Here is a 17,687-nt window from a genome sequence, read left to right as displayed (position 1 = left end):
GTCTCCAGATCTCAACCCCATAGAAAATCTTTGGAGGGAGTTGAAAGTCCGTGTTGCCCAGCGACAGCCCCAAAACATCACTGCTCTAGAGGAGATCTGCATGGAGGAATGGGCCAAAATACCAGCAACAGTGTGTGAAAACCTTGTGAAGACTTACAGAAAACGTTTGACCTGTGTCATTGCCAACAAAGGGTATATAACAAAGTATTGAGAAACTTTTGTTATTGACCAAATACTTATTTTCCACCATAATTTGCAAATAAATTCATTAAAAATCATACAATGTGATTTTCTGGATTTTTTTTCCTCATTTTGTCTGTCATAGTTGACGTCTACCTATGATGAAAATTACAGGCCTCTCTCATCTTTTTAAGTGGGAGAACTTGCACAATTGGTGGCTGACTAAATACTTTTTTTCCCCACTGTATATAGCCTCCCTGCTGTTATTTTATTTTACTGCTGCTCTTTAATTATTTGCTATTTGTATTTTTTACTTATCTATTTTTTACTTAACACTTTATTTTATTTTATTAAAAGTGCATTATTGGTTAAGGGCTTGTAAGTAAGCATTTCACTGTAAGGTCTACACCTGTTGTATTCGGCGCATGTGGCAAATAAAATTTGATTTGATTTGATCTTCCAAAGGTGGTGGAGTAGCAATCTTTACCAAGGAACACCTTCAGTGCTTGGTTGTCTCCACCAAGTCTGTCCCCAAACAATTTGATTTGCTGGTTTTAAGCATTAAACTTTCCAATAGCTCTTTGTTGACTGTTGCTGGGTGTTATTGTCCACCATCTGCACCGACCTGTACCCTAAGCTCTCTCCTGGCCCCTGACACTAAGTCTGAATTTGTCCTGCTAGGTGACCTAAACTGGGACATGCTTAAACCACCTGACCAAGTCCTAAAGCAATGGGAGTCCCTAAATCTTTCTCAGATTATTACCAATCCCACAAGGTACGACTCCAAACACCCAGAAAATGCTACTCTCCTTTATGTTATCCTCACAAATAATCCTGATAGGTATCAGTCTGGTGTTTTCTGTAATGACCTTAGTGATCACTGGTTTACAGCCTGTGTTCATAATGACTGCTCAGTGAAACGACCTGTCCTGATTTGTCATAGACGCTTGCTAAAAACTTTAATGAGCAAGCCTTCCTTCATGACCTGGCCTCTGTAAATTGGTATAGAATCAGCTTGATCCCCTCTGTTGAAGACGCTTGGACCTTCTTTTTTTATATTTTCAGTGGTATTGTTAACAAACACATCCCCATTAAGAAAATGAGAATTAAAAACAGGTTCAGCCCCTGGTTCGACGTGATCTGGCAGAGTTACTCCACCTCAGGAATTCCATTTGGCGAAAGGCTCGGCACACGCTTACTCAGGCTGACTGGCTCTCGTTCAGGCAAATGAGAAATAAGTGCACTCAGGCTATCCGGAAGGCTAAAGTTAGTTACTTTAAGGAGCAGTTCTCTCTCTGTGGGTCTAACCCCAAGATGTTCTGGAAAACGGTTAAAGACCTGGAGAATAAACCCTCCTCCTCACAGCTGCCCATGTCCCTTAATGTTGATGTGGTTGTTACTGACAAAGAGCACATGGCTGAGCTCTTTAATCACTACTTCATTAGGTCAGGATTCCTATTTGACTCAGCCATGCCTCATTGCCCGTCCAATATTTCCTCATCTCCCACCCCTTCTAATGTGACTAGCCCCGATGCTCCTCCCTCTTTTCCCCCTGCCCCGCTACAAAGTTTCTCCCTGCAGGTGGTCACGGAGTCCGAGATGCTAAAGGAGCTCCTTAAACTTGACCCCAAAAAAACATCAGGGTCAGATGGTTTAGACCCTTTCTTCTTTAAGGTTGCTGCCCCTATCATCACCAAGCCTATCTCTGACCTTTTTAACCTGTCTCTCCTCTCTGGGGAGGTTCCCATTGCTTGGAAGGCAGCCACGGTGCATCCTTTATTTAAAGGGGGAGATCAAGCTGATCCTAACTGTTATAGGCCAATTTCTATTTTGCCCTGTTTATCAAAAGTGTTGGAAAAATCTGTCAATAATCAACTGACTGGCTTTCTTGATGTCTGCAGTATTCTCTCTGGTATGCAATCTGGTTTCCGCTCAGGTTATGGATGTGTCACTGCAACCTTAAAGGTCCTAAATGATGTCACCATTGCCCTTGATTCTAAGCAATATTTTGCTGCTATTTTTATTGATTTGGCCAAAGCTTTTGATACGGTAGACCATTCTATCCTTGTCGGGCCGGCTAAGGAGTATTGGTGTCTCTGAGTGGGTCATTGGTCTGGTTTGCTAACTACCTCTCTCAAAGACTGCAGTGTATAAAGTCAGAACATCTGCTGTCTCAGCCACTGCCTGTCACCCAGGGAGTACCCCAAGGCCCTTAACCTTGTTCTGAACACCTCCAAAACAAAGGTAATGTTGTTTGGTAAGAAGAATGCCCCTCTCCCCACCGGTGTGATTACTACCTCTGAGGGTTTAGAGCTTGAGGTAGTCACCTCATACAAGTACTTGGGAGTATGGCTAGATGGTAGACTGTCCTTCTCTCAGCACATATCAAAGCTGCAGGCTAAGGTTAAATCTAGACTTGGTTTCCTCTATCGTAATCGCTCCTCTTTCACCCCAGCTGCCAAACTAACCCTGATTCAGATGACCATCCTACCCATGCTAGATTACGGAGACGTAATTTATAGATCGGCAGGTAAGGGTGCTCTCGAGCGGCTAGATGTTCTTTACCATTCGGCCATCAGATTTGTCACCAATGCTCCTTATAGGACACATCACTGCACTCTATACTCCTATGTGAACTGGTTATCTCTGTATACCGGTCTCAAGACCTACTGTTTGATGCTTATTTATAAAACCCTCTTAGGCCTCACTCCCCCCTATCTGAGATACCTACTACAGCCCTCATCCTCCACATACAACACCCGTTCTGCCAGTCACATTCTGTTAAAGGTTCCCAAAGCACAAACATCCCTGGGTTGCTCCTCTTTCCAGTTTGCTGCAGCTAGCGACTGGAACGAGCTGCAAAAAACACTCAAACTGGACAGTCTTATCTCCATCTCTTCATTCAAAGACTCAATCATGGACACTCTTACTGACACTTGTGGCTGCTTCGCGTGATGTATTGTTGTCTCTACCTTCTTGCTGTTTGTGCTGTTGTCTGTGCCCAATAATGTTTGTACCATGTTTTGTGCTTCTACCATGTTGTGCTGCTAAGGGGATCTGTTTACTAATCTGATGTGGCAGTCATCCAATGTAAATGCATGAGGGTCATAATGAACCACTGGCTTTGCTGCCTGTGTGTCTATTGCCCTGTGTGTTCTGTTTTCACCTTGTGATGAAAATGCTAACTATGAATTGTAGACAAACACAGAAGTTAAAAAGTGCTTGGTGCCATTTAAAACAATGAAATTCCTTCCCCACTTAACGATGTTGGAGAGCGAACTCCCAGGTTGTTTTCCTCTCCTAAGGGAAAAAAAGGACAAGCAGTTGTGACTTAATCATCTTCCTGAGTGTTAAACCATTGGAATACTTTTGAACTGAAAGGTCATAAGTGAGAGAGTGTGTGTGGTTGTCCACCACTCTCTCTCGCTCTCTCTCGCTCTCTCTCTCGCTCTCTCTCTCGCTCTCTCTCTCGCTCTCTCTCTCGCTCTCTCTCTCGCTCTCTCTCCTCCCCCTGTCTATCTGACATAGTTGAATTCTGTCCATCTCAGCGGGAAGGCTCTGGTGGCGTCCGGTTAACATCACTCACTGTGAAGCCCCTTTGTAGCATGTTCACTATACGAGCTGTTGGAACAATAGCATATTAATTAGAACTGTTGGAACAATAGAATATTAATTAGAACTGTTGGAACAATAGCATATTAATTAGAACTGTTGGAACAATATAATATTAATTAGAACTGTTGGAACAATAGCATATTAATTAGAACTGTTGGAACAATAGAATATTAATTAGAACTGTTGGAACAATAGCATATTAATTAGAACTGTTGGAACAATAGAATATGAATTAGAACTGTTGGAACAATAGCATATTAATTTGAACTGTTGGAACAATAGAATGTCAATTAGAACTGTTGGAACAATAGCATATTAATTAGAACTGTTGGAACAATAGAATATTAATTAGAACTGTTGGAACAATAGCATATTAATTAGAACTGTTGGAACAATAGAATGTCAATTAGAACTGTTGGAACAATAGAATGTCAATTAGAACTGTTGGAACAATAGCATATTAATTAGAACTGTTGGAACAATAGCATATTAATTAGAACTGTTGGAACAATAGAATATTAATTTGAACTGTTGGAACAATAGCATATTAATTTGAACTGTTGGAACAATAGAATATTAATTAGAACTGTTGGAACAATAGAATGTCAATTAGAACTGTTGGAACAATAGAATATGAATTAGAACTGTTGGAACAATAGCATATTAATTAGAACTGTTGGAACAATAGAATATTAATTAGAACTGTTGGAACAATAGAATATTAATTAGAACTGTTGGAACAATTGAATATTAATTAGAACTGTTGGAACAATAGAATATGAATTAGAACTGTTGGAACAATATAATATTAATTAGAACTGTTGGAACAATATAATATGAATTAGAACTGTTGGAACTATATAATATGAATTAGAACTAGAGTTATTCTATGTTTGAAATGTTGCCATACAGTAGTGTAGTCAGAAGTCAGAATGATGTCAGTCTCTCTTAGCACACATACTAAGCACACATTACTATCATAATACACACAAACACACACACACACACACACACACACACACACACACATGATCTGCACAATGAAAAAGCCTCCCAGGGTATCCAAAAATCTGGAATGTTCCTAAGATCCTAACCATTTCATCATCATCAATCTGGGAAAAACCGCTCTGGACATGATATAATTTTGGATAAGTGATGGCTTTCAGAAAATATACAGTTGTGTGTATGACATAACATATGGTTGCTGCCGTCAAGGATATGGTTGTTGTCATCAGAATAACTACCATGTTCCTTAACAACTAAAACAACCCCCTAGTGAAAGTGTCTGCTTTTCACTTGATTGAAGACCTGGGCCTTGTCTTAGAACACGTTTTACAAACCTGGACATGTTGGGAGAAGCAAAGCAGTTGGTTTTGTCGTGGCAGGTTTTGATGTTCCTGTTTGGTTGTGTAATTCTGTTCCTCAGTACCAGCCATATGTACTGTGCCACCTGGTCCAGCAGTCACTGGGAGGCTTTGGGCCCAAGGGTTGTAAACCTTGTTCTCCATCCAAATCACTAGACTAAGACAGACGAGGCCTGCCACAATGTCTCCTTTCAATCCCCCTTCCTTTGTTTTTCCTCAAACATTTACTACAGTATGAACAAGGTTTTACTGTTTCCTGCCGATCTCTGGCAGAATCAGATTTGGGAAAGTCTGCTCTAGAAGGGGCTTAGAGCCTATAACCCTGGACATTTCACTGGTAAACTCATGGGTACACTCGCAATGGCTGACACCCATTATGCCATAATTGACTTGAATGGGGAGGTCTGTTCTATACATTCTGTTTCTATAGTCCAGACCTCTTGGCAGAGTCCACAGTATTCTGGTTTACACAGGGAAGCTGAAGCTTCCTGTGAGACAGGAGAGTTTATAGTGAACCTGCCAACTTGATCAAACACAGCGGTGATAAGGAGACCTAGCACTTACCCCACTGGACACAGACGTCAGTTCAACGTCTATTTTAGATTTTTATTTGGTTGAGTTGTCAACTAACGTGAATTCAACATGAAATCAATTTTAAAACATCACCATGTCATTGGATTTAAGTAAAAATTCGAAATTCTCTCATGTTTATGACTTTTTTTGTCAAATCCAATCAGTTTTTCACGTTGATTCAACGTCAACACATTGATTTTGTTGGTAGAAATGACGTGGAAACAATGTTGATTCAACCAGTATTTGCCTAGTAGGACTGGAGTGCGTGCGTGTGTGTGTGTGTGTGTGTGTGTGTCCAGAACCCCAGGCATTCTGTCCTGTTCTGGTGCCAGTATACCAGGATGTGATATTCTTCCCACAACCACACATTCCTGTGCTTACATTAATCAATGTGAAAACTAGCCATTATTACCAAACAGTCACTGCCCTCTCTGTACCCCCTTGGCTTCAGCAGCGGGGGGAGGCTCATGCTGGCATGGTTCCATGTGGGGTGGTGAAGGGGCACGTATGGTAACTCAAATCTGTGTGTGTGTGTGTGTCCGTGCTTGTGTGTGCTTGTTTGTTTGACCAACACAGAGAGTGAGAGTGACAGCGATAGAAGGAGACTGTGTTTATCAGTGTATTGTGTTTCGTTAGCCTGTGGTTAATTTGTAACAAGAGCAAAGCATCGGTGTATTGTGTTTCGTTAGCCTGTGGTTAATTTGTAACAAGAGCAAAGCATCGGTGTATTGTGTTTCGTTAGCCTGTGGTTAATTTGTAACAAGAGCAAAGCATCGGTGTATTGTGTTTCGTTAGCCTGTGGTTAATTTGTAACATGAGCAAAGCATCAGTGTATTGTGTTTCGTTAGCCTGTGGTTAATTTGTAACATGAGCAAAGCATCGTGTATTGTGTTTCGTTAGCCTGTGGTTAATTTGTAACATGAGCAAAGCATCAGTGTATTGTGTTTCGTTAGCCTGTGGTTAATTTGTAACATGAGCAAAGCATCTGTGTATTGATTGTCGTTAGCCTGTGGTTAATTTGTAACATGAGCAAAGCATCAGTGTATTGTGTTTCGTTAGCCTGTGGTTAATTTGTAACATGAGCAAAGCATCGGTGTATTGTGTTTCGTTAGCCTGTGGTTAATTTGTAACATGAGCAAAGCATCAGTGTATTGTGTTTCGTTAGCCTGTGGTTAATTTGTAACATGAGCAAAGCTTCGGTGTATTGTGTTTCGTTAGCCTGTGGTTAATTTGTAACATGAGCAAAGCTTCGGTGTATTGTGTTTCGTTAGCCTGTGGTTAATTTGTAACATGAGCAAAGCATCGGTGTATTGTGTTTCGTTAGCCTGTGGTTAATTTGTAACATGAGCAAAGCTTCGGTGTATTGTGTTTCGTTAGCCTGTGGTTAATTTGTAACATGAGCAAAGCTTCGGTGTATTGTGTTTCGTTAGCCTGTGGTTAATTTGTAAGATGAGCAAAGCATCAGTGTATTGTGTTTCGTTAGCCTGTGGTTAATTTGTAACATGAGCAAAGCATCGGTGTATTGTGTTTCGTTAGCCTGTGGTTAATTTGTAACATGAGCAAAGCATCAGTGTATTGTGTTTCGTTAGCCTGTGGTTAATTTGTAACATGAGCAAAGCTTCGGTGTATTGTGTTTCGTTAGCCTGTGGTTAATTTGTAACATGAGCAAAGCTTCGGTGTATTGTGTTTCGTTAGCCTGTGGTTAATTTGTAACATGAGCAAAGCATCGCTGTATTGTGTTTCGTTAGCCTGTGGTTAATTTGTAACATGAGCAAAGCTTCGGTGTATTGTGTTTCGTTAGCATGTGGTTAATTTGTAACATGAGCAAAGCTTCGGTGTATTGTGTTTCGTTAGCCTGTGGTTAATTTGTAACATGAGCAAAGCTTCGGTGTATTGTGTTTCGTTAGCCTGTGGTTAATTTGTAACATGAGCAAAGCTTCGGTGTATTGTGTTTCGTTAGCCTGTGGTTAATTTGTAACATGAGCAAAGCTTCGGTGTATTGTGTTTCGTTAGCCTGTGGTTAATTTGTAACATGAGCAAAGCTTTGTTGTATTGTGTTTCGTTAGCCTGTGGTTAATTTGTAACATGAGCAAAGCATCAGTGTATTGTGTTTCGTTAGCCTGTGGTTAATTTGTAACAAGAGCAAAGCATCGGTGTATTGTGTTTCGTTAGCCTGTGGTTAATTTGTAACATGAGCAAAGCATTGGTGTATTGTGTTTCGTTAGCCTGTGGTTAATTTGTAACATGAGCAAAGCATTGGTGTATTGTGTTTCGTTAGCATCTGGTTAATTTGTAACATGAGCAAAGAATCAGTGTATTGTGTTTCGTTAGCCTGTGGTTAATTTGTAACATGAGCAAAGCATTGGTGTATTGTGTTTCGTTAGCCTGTGGTTAATTTGTAACATGAGCAAAGCATCAGTGTATTGTGTTTCGTTAGCCTGTGGTTAATTTGTAACATGAGCAAAGCTTCGGTGTATTGTGTTTCGTTAGCCTGTGGTTAATTTGTAACATGAGCAAAGCTTCGGTGTATTGTGTTTCGTTAGCCTGTGGTTAATTTGTAACATGAGCAAAGCATTGGTGTATTGTGTTTCGTTAGCCTGTGGTTAATTTGTATCAAGAGCAAAGCATTGGTGTATTGTGTTTCGTTAGCCTGTGGTTAATTTGTAACAAGAGCAAAGCATCGGTGTATTGTGTTTCGTTAGCCTGTGGTTAATTTGTAACAAGAGCAAAGCATCGGTGTATTGTGTTTCGTTAGCCTGTGGTTAATTTGTAACATGAGCAAAGCTTCGGTGTATTGTGTTTCGTTAGCCTGTGGCAGGTTGACACATGATATGTTTATCGCCAGGTGTTAAATACATAAGGAGGGAGAGTACACAGAACATTGGCATAGGTTAAGGCCTATTGGGCTGTTCCTGTGAATATAGACCAGACTAAAGAAGAGAGGAAAGGGGTATTCTATCAACAATTATTCAGCCATTCCTCCTTTTTTTCAATCATCATGTCTTCCTGTATTTTTTGTATTTTTTGTTGTTGTTCCAAGACCTCAGTTGCTTGGAGCCGGGTGCTTTAATTAATTAGAGTTATGGGTTTGATTCCCACTTGGGCTACATACACTGCATAAACAGGTATCAACAGTGAGTGGATGTGGATCACAGCTAATTGAGCGTTATAGTGTTTTGTTTTGTCTCTCCAGTGGTGAACGAGGATGGCCAGCCGATGATAGAGGGGGAACTGAAGGAGAAGCAGGTTCGCTGGAAGTTCATCAAACGCTGGAAGACTCGCTACTTCACCCTGGCAGGAAACCAGCTCCTCTTCCGGAAGGGAAAATCAGTATGTATCCCCACTTAGACTTTAATTAGGTGGGACTTGCGAAGCAAAAGTCCAGACTTTACATCTTTGTCATACTTCTTCTTCTTCTTCTTCTTCTGCAACCTACTCCTCTTACACTGTTTAAGCTAGAAACGCAATTCAAACTTTAAAATGTGCAGACTGGTCTGGAATAATTTGCTTGCATACAACTTTTTGATATTATTAATACTTTTTAAACTATTCAAAATTGTCTTTCCTTTTGTCCATCTTCATTCACTTTAATGGGACTTTTTTCAACATTCTAAAGCTCCCCATTGTGACATCATCACTTCCAACATTCACTGTAAACAATGTAACTTTTGACATATCAGCTACAGTGCCTTCGGAAACTATTCACACCCCTTGACTTTTTCCACATTTTGTTACATTACAGCCTTATTCTAAAATGGATTAAAACATTAATAAATCCCATCAATCTACACACAATACCCCATAATGACAAAGCAAAAACAGGTTTTTAAAAATGTGTGCACATTTATTACAAATTAAAAAACGGAAATATCACATTTACATAAGTATTCAGACCCTTTACTCAGTACTTTGTTGAAGTACCTTTAGCAGCAATTACAGCCTCGAGTCTTCTTGGGTAGGACGCTACAAGCTTGGCACACCTGTATTTGTGGAGTTTCTCCCATTCTTCTCTGCAGATCCTTTCAAGCTCTGTCAGGTTGGATGGGGAGCATTGCTGCACAGCTAGTGCAGGTCTCTCCAGAGATGTTCGATCGGGTTCAAGTCCAGGCTCTGGCTGGGCCACTCAAGGACATTCAGAGACTTGTCCCGAAGCCACTCCTGCGTTGTCTTGGCTGAGTGTTTAGGGTTGTTGTCCTGTTGGAAGGTGAACCTTCACCACAGTCTGAGGTCCTGAGCGCTCTGGAGCAGGTGTTCATCAAGGATCTCTCTGTACTTTGCTCCGTTCATCTTTCCCTCAATCCTGACACACCTCCCAGTCCCTGTTGCTGAAATACATCCCCATAGCATGATGCTGCCACCACCATGCTTCACCGTAGAGATGGTGCCAGGTTTCCTCCAGACGTGACGCTTGGCATTCAGGCCAAAGAGTTCAATCTTGGTTTCATCAGACCAGAGAATCTTGCTTCTCATGGTCTGAGAGTCTTTAGGTGCCTTTTGGCAATTTCCAAGCGGGCTGTCATGTGCCTTTTACTGAGGTGTGGCTTCCATCTGGCCACTCTACCATAAAGGCCTGAATGGTGGAGTGCTGCAGAGATGGTTGTCCTTCTGGAAGGTTCTCCCATCTCCACAGAGGAACTCTAGAGCTCTGTCAGAGTGACCATCGGGTTCTTGGTCACCTCCCTGACCAAGGCCCTTCTGCCCCGATTGCTCAGTTTGTCCGGGCAGCCAGCTCTAGGGAGAGTCTTGGTGGTTCCAACCTTCTTCCATTTAAGAATGATGGAGGCCACTGTGTTCTTGGGAACCTTCAATGCTGCAGAAATGTTTTGGTACCCTTCCCCAGATCTGTGCCTCGACACAATCCTGTCTCAGAGCTCTACGGACAATTCCTTCGACCTCACGGCTTGATTTTTGCTCTGACATGCACTGTCAACTGCGGGATCTTATGTAGACAGGTGTGTGCCTTTCCAAATCATATCCAATCAATTAAATTTACCACAGGTGGACTCCAATAAAGTTGTAGAAACATCTCAAGGATGATCAAAGGAAACAGGATGCACCTGAGCTCAATTTCGAGTCTCATAGCAAAGATTCTAAAAATTCTAAAAACCTGTTTTCACTTCGTCATTATGGGGGATTGTGTGTAGATTGCTGAGGATTTGTTTTATTTAATCCATGTTAGAATAAGGCTGTAACGTAACAAAATGTGGAAAAAGTCAAGGGGTCTGAATACTTTCCGAAGGCACTGTACTTTGACCACTTTGTAATCAACTTAGTCAAAAAGTTTGAGCATATGAAATCTTCCTCTACTTCTCTGCTATTTGAACAAAAATATATTCCACCAATAAAAAGTTATAGGTGTTTGTAGGAGTTTAGAGTGACAAAAAATGTAAAATGCATAAAATAACTCACCAATAGTAACTCTTAAACCGTTCAAGCTAAAGACACCAAACCAACTTTCACATTTTCAGGCAATCCTAACTTCAAATTCTTTAAAACATTTATTAACTAATAACTATATAATTTGCACAAATTAGCATAACATAACCCACCAACAGTAACTCTTAAACCATTCAAGCTACATACACCAAACAAACTTTCACATCTTCAAGCTATCCTAACTTCTAATTTTTTTAAGCTTTTATAAACTATAACTATAGACATTTGCATAAAATAACTCACCAACATTTAATTATTGAACCTTTCAAGCTAAAGACACCAAACCAACTTTCAAATGTTCACGCTATCCTAACTTCAAATTATATGTTTTTTAAAATCTACTATCACTATATAAATTAGTACATTAGCATAATATAACTCTCCAACAGTAACTCATGAATCGTTCAAGCTAGATACAGAAAACCAACTTTAATATGTTCGGGCTATCCTAACTTTTCATATACCTACTTTTTCAACTATAACCAGTCACCTCCATTACTATTGCAGACACTACCACTACTATAACATTTTTCAAACTACTTTGCTTTAAATAGTAAAGTAAAACTTTTTAAACTTCTACCACAAAAAAATACTTTTAAAGAGGTAAAGCAAGTCCCACCAATTGTACTTCATGGACAATTACCATCTAGTTGTTCAAGTCAAATTTCCCCTCGGGACAATAAAGTATATCATATCATATACACAGGGGGACACTAAAAAAGAAATATGCCTCCCCATATCCTGACAGCACTGTTAGTCACTGGACTCCCTGTCCTTATGTGTTTTCCTATTCTACCTTTTCTTCTTAATTGAATCATGATGTGATGTTGGGTGAAACAGTGGAGACCCCATCTTGTGACAAGGCCTAACGTCACTCTGGGGAATCCACTAGAGATGACTGTAATAACTTTGGCCCCAGTATTGAGCCTTGGGGGACGCCCAAGGTCAGAGTATGATGCTGCAACTTCTTGAGTCATTCTTCCCTTTAATAACTCAGTATAAAAATCGACACTCAGACGTAGCAGCAAAAAACAAATGAAAACCAGAGAGGAAGGAAGGAGATGATGCTGGCAGTGTGTGTGTTTGTGTGCATGTGTCCATGCATGCTTTTGTTTGTTTGTGTGTGTGCCTGTGTGTGTGTGTGTGTGTGTGTGTGTGTGTGTGTGTGTGTGTGTGTGTGTGTGTGCCTGTGTGTTTGTGATGAGGAAACCACTGTGTTTTAACGATACAAATCCCTCCAACTAATTTGTGTTTGATTCGGACTTACATTGAGGCCAAACTTGGTGTAAGGTTTACAGCAGAAATAATACTAATTGTGCATTGACAAACATTGAGAAAACAAGACAGTAAGAAAACGTGTTGAGGTCACGTAGTCATCAGAAAGCCCATGAGTCATCACCATGTGCCATTCAAAGTGAAACACTCAACTTTATTATAATGTAAATAAATATAGTATTCATTCAACTTGAGTCACAATGTAATTAGAGCTGATCTGTTTTATCGTGCTGTTGGTGTGTAGTGTAGTGTAGTGTTGGTGTGTGTGTAGTGTTAGTGTGTGTGTGGTGTTGGTGTGTGTTTTAGTGTTAGTGTGTATGTAGTGTTGGTGTGTGTGTAGTGTTGGTGTGTGTTGGTGTGTGTGTGTGTGTGTAGTGTTGGTGTGTGTGTAGTGTTGGTGTGTGTGTGTGTGTGTGTAGTGTTGGTGTGTGTGTAGTGTTGGTGTGTGTGTGTGTGTCATTGAGCAGGGATTAGATGAGAGACCTTATTGTTAGTCAATGCCATGTTGTGGAGGGAGGGAGGGAGGGAGGGAGGGAGGGAGAGAGAGAGAATTTTCTGACTTCTTAAATTCTAAACTCTGGTTTTGTATTCCCCAGCCTTTGCCAAATATTGAGAAATTGGGAAATATTTTCAGATTGTTGAAAGGATAAGTCAAATGACCCAAGACACTCTTCTTTGTATTGTAACCAACAGTCCCCCCTCACCACAGCTGTTTAAAGCCACACATTGGACCTCCTCTTTGTCTCTTGTTCTCTGAGCTCAATCTTGCAGTGCCAATGAATCAGTTCCAAATCAACCCATAACCTATATCACTAACCTATACCACTAACCTATACCCCTAACCTATATCACTAACCTATACCCCTAACCTATATCACTAACCTATATCACTAACCTATACCACTAACCTATACCACTAACCTATACCACTAACCTATACCCCTAACCTATACCCCTAACCTATATCACTAACCTATATCACTAACCTATACCACTAACATATATCACTAACCTATACCACTAACCTATATCACTAACCTATACCCCTAACCTATACCCCTAACCTATACCCCTAACCTATACCACTAACCTATACCACTAACCTATACCACTGACCTATACCACTGACCTATACCACTAACCTATATCACTAACCTATACCCCTAACCTATACCACTAACTTATACCACTAACCTATACCCCTAACCTATACCACTAACCTATACCACTAACCTATACCACTAACCTATACCCCTAACCTATACCACTAACCTATACCACTAACCTATACCCCTAACCTATACCACTAACCTATACCACTAGGCATTTCTGTCGGTCTGAAAGGATTTGATACAGTTTGATTTGATACAGCGAGAGAGAGACAGACAGACAGACAGACACACAGGTGAGACAAGCTCATAATAAGTCACCTCAGACCAACCTCACCTGGATGATTATTCATGAACTTTGGCACCGTTCCATTTCAGCATTTCACCTAACCGTTTCCCCAAAGCCGAGCCATCATCATACTGCTTTTATTGAACCAATCCTTAGGACACACACGCAATAGGAACTAGTGGAGTGGAGAGGGGACAACGAGTACATTAACTTCTCCTTTAATCTGTGTGAATACATGAGTAGCTTAACCACTGTAGCTAACAGAGGGCAGACCCTCCACACAGACAGCCAGGGAGGTAAGGATGTGTTCAAGTCTATGGATATTAACGCTTGCCGTCACACACACACACACACACACACACACACACACACACACACACACAGGCTACAGAACTATAGCCGGCCAGTGGGGGCTCTTAGGATGTCTATGGAGAATAGCATCTAGCCTAGCGCTCGCTATGTGACCCTATGGTCCATAAGGTTATGACTGTGGTGTATCACACGCAGATACATACACACACACACACATTCCAGAGTCATCCTGACGTGAGAGATAACAGTGTATTACACGAGTCAGAGAGATGTAGCGGTATTAAGGGGTAGAGCATTAGAGACAGTGCTGATGCGCTCAAGGATTTCATTTCCTCCCTTATATAAGGACCAAGACAATAAAACACCCTCTTCTCTTACTGCTTACTGCAGGAAATCTTTGCAAGAGGACCGTAAAAGCTGATGTTTTGTGGTAATGTACTGTCGTTACAAATCCTAGCAAACTTTTATTTTGTCACTGAAATATGTGGCATTAAGCAACAGGTCGTCTACAACAGCCCCAAGGCAGCTGTTCAACAGTAAAACATGGCAGTGTCGCAATGTTGAATGTTAATTTTATAAATGTGCCTGGCAGGGTTTAAGTGGGTCTCTTTCCATTACAAAAAAAGGCCATTCATCATGCAGAGTGGTGATAGTGAAACAACATCAAAAGGACAAAAAAATTGGATTGTCGCTCCAAAAGGTGTATTTATAACTATTTAGTCATGTATAACTTAAATCTCCCCATGTTGCTGAAAGGTTTTATCTCTGTCCTGTCTTGTCTGCTACAGAAGGATGAGCTAGATGACAGCACCATCGAGCTGAGCAAAGTGCAGAGCGTCAAGGTGGGTGAACTTCAAGTCCATTCATGTAACAACAATTAATGCCCTTTGTCCACTTCTGATAACCCTCTCGCCTGTCTGGCTGTGTGTGTCCAGGTGGTGGCTAAGAAGCGGCGTGAGCGGGGTCTCCCTCGGGCCTTTGAGATCTTCACGGACAGTAAAACATATGTCCTGAAGGCTCGTGATGAGAAGCATGCTGAGGAGTGGCTCCAGTGTATTAATGTTGCCGTGGCCCAGGCCAGAGAGAGAGAGAACAGAGAGGCCACCACCTACCTGTGACCTTATGACCTGGAAGATATTCTACTGTGACCCGTTCCTGACCCAGAAACACAACACACAGCCCTGTACTACCATCTACAAACAACAGCTGTGATGTCCACTGTTTCGGATCATCTGACAGCCATGTGATGTCCACTGTTTCCGATCATCTGACAGCTCTGTGATGTCCACTGATTCTGATCATCTGACAGCCCTGTGATGCCCACTGTTTCTGATCATCTGACAGCCCTGTGATGTCCACTGTTTCCGATCATCTGACAGCCCTGTGATGTCCACTGTTTCTGATCATCTGACAGCTCTGAGATGCCCACTGTTTCTGATCATCTGACAGCCCTGTGATGTCCACTGTTTCTGATCATCTGACAGCCCTGTGATGTCCACTGTTTCTGATCATCTGACAGCTCTGTGATGTCCACTGTTTCTGATCATCTGACAGCTGTTGGGCAGCTGAGACATCATTGCCAGCATTTTGCCATACATTTAAATGGGATATTGTTTCAGTATTTCCAGCAATAAGGATCTTACTAACAATATGGACCTTCTATTTCCAGCAATAACAATCTACATAGTAAACCTAGCAATAAGAACTCAATATGAACAGCATTAGAACACTATCTTGGCCCAGACAGTGAAGATAAAAAGCCCTAATGGATACCATATGAGAGCATTCTACAGCAAACAAACAGAATTAGTGGCATTACCATTTGAGCAGTATAATTTATTAATATACCGTAATTTAAAAAGGACCCAGTGGTGTTATACAGTGAGCTCCAAAAGTATTGAGAAAGTTACAGACGCACAAATATCATACCCCCAAGACATGCTAACCTTTCACCATTACAATGACAGGGGAGGTTAGCATTTTTTGGGGGGGTATGATATTTGTGCATCTGTAACTTTCTCACTCATCATTATTCACGATTCATTCAGGATTATCAGTAATCATGGTAGCATCCACATTAATGTAGAAGTGTTTATTCTTATTTACAATACAAGTGACTCCAAAATAACACAATACATATATTTACCATTCATTTCTATTGCGCACAAAATAATCTGACACAAACAAACAGGAAATGCATCCAACCAATTCGTAGAGTCATAAACTTGACGGGACCAAACACTTAACTTTTTTGTACTACTTTAATAATTTCTAAACGGTTCATCCGGTATGGATGAAAACACCCTCAAATGAATGCTGACAGTCACTTTAACCTCCATTGGCATTGTCTCATTTCAAATTCAAAGTGCTGGAGTACAGAGCCAAAACAACAGAGGATGTGTCACTGCCCCAATACCTTTGGAGCTCACTGTATGTCATAGTTCATAAATGAACTGATAGTCCCCTGGAGGTCTTAGCAGAGGCTCAGAACAACAGTGGTTGATACCGACCACACTGCTGGGGGCTGTATAGCTATGTTCTCTCTCCCTCCAGGACACACTCATCTATGGAGAAACACGTTTATTGGCAAAGCTATCATCTTTTTATTCTCTCGCCTTTTCTTCCAAGAAAATAGTTTGGTGTGTGTGTGTGTGTGTGTGTGTGTGTGTGTGTGTGTGTTTACAATGACAAGCATTGTTGACAATTCTGACGTGTCCATTAATAACTATACATTAAACCTATTATTTGCAGAACTCTCTCTCATCACGCTGGAATCTTCATAAAATCTCAAATAAACATCAACGCCACTCATGTTTTTAGAATCCAGTTATAGGTCAAATGTTTCACTACTCATTCTCCATAGTATTGGATGAGCTTTAACATTGTAAATAGATTGTGGCTTCCGTCAATGTAATTGTCTGCATAATTTTCAATCCCCCATATATTTTTGGGGTAAATATATATATATATATATATATACAGTACCAGTCAAAAGTTTGGACAAACCTACTCATTCAAGGGTTTTTCTTGTAGAATAATAGTGAAGACATCACAACTATGAAATAACAGTAATGGAATCATGTAGTAACCAAAAAAGTGTTAAACAAATCAAAATATATTTTATATTTGAGATTCTTCAAATAGCCACCCTTTGCCTTGATGACAGCTTTGCACACTCATGGCATTCTCTCAACCAGCTTCATGAGGAATGCTTTTCCAACAGTCTTGAAGGAGTTCCCACATATGCTGAGCACTTGTTGGCTGCTTTTCCTTAACCATCTCAACTGGGTTGAGGTCAGGGGAATGTGGAGGCCAGGTCATCTGATGCAGCACTCCATCACTCTCCTTCTTGGTAAAATAGCCCTTACACAGCCTGGAGGTGTGTTTGGTCATTGTCCTGTTGAAAAACAAATGATAGTCCCACTAAGCCCAAACCAGATGGGATGGTGTATCGCTGCAGAATGATGTGGTAGCCATGCTGGTTAAGTGTGCCTTGAATTCTAAATAAATCACAGACAGTGTCACCAGCAAAGC

The 17,687-nt window shown here is 40.8% G+C and overlaps 1 protein-coding gene across 1 annotated transcript in view; it reads left to right on the top strand.

The window, feature by feature from the left end:
- Nucleotides 1-15,982, top strand: part of LOC311102026 (ventricular zone-expressed PH domain-containing protein-like) — a gene marked incomplete at its 5' end in the record, with an annotated part of 116,908 nt that extends 100,926 nt beyond the window's left edge. The window contains 3 exons of the mRNA XM_084143244.1: nt 8,926-9,062; nt 14,942-14,995; nt 15,089-15,982. Coding sequence (XP_083999370.1) covers nt 8,926-9,062; nt 14,942-14,995; nt 15,089-15,271 — 374 coding nt within the window. The 3' untranslated portion in view covers nt 15,272-15,982. The remainder of the gene's footprint in view (nt 1-8,925; nt 9,063-14,941; nt 14,996-15,088) is intronic.
- Between the last annotated feature and the right edge of the window lie 1,705 nt (nt 15,983-17,687).

Source organism: Coregonus lavaretus (genome assembly GCF_964263955.1).
Source record: "Coregonus lavaretus genome assembly, chromosome: 26".
Lineage (NCBI taxonomy): Eukaryota > Metazoa > Chordata > Actinopteri > Salmoniformes > Salmonidae > Coregonus > Coregonus lavaretus.
This window is presented reverse-complemented; position numbering and strand designations above follow the sequence as displayed.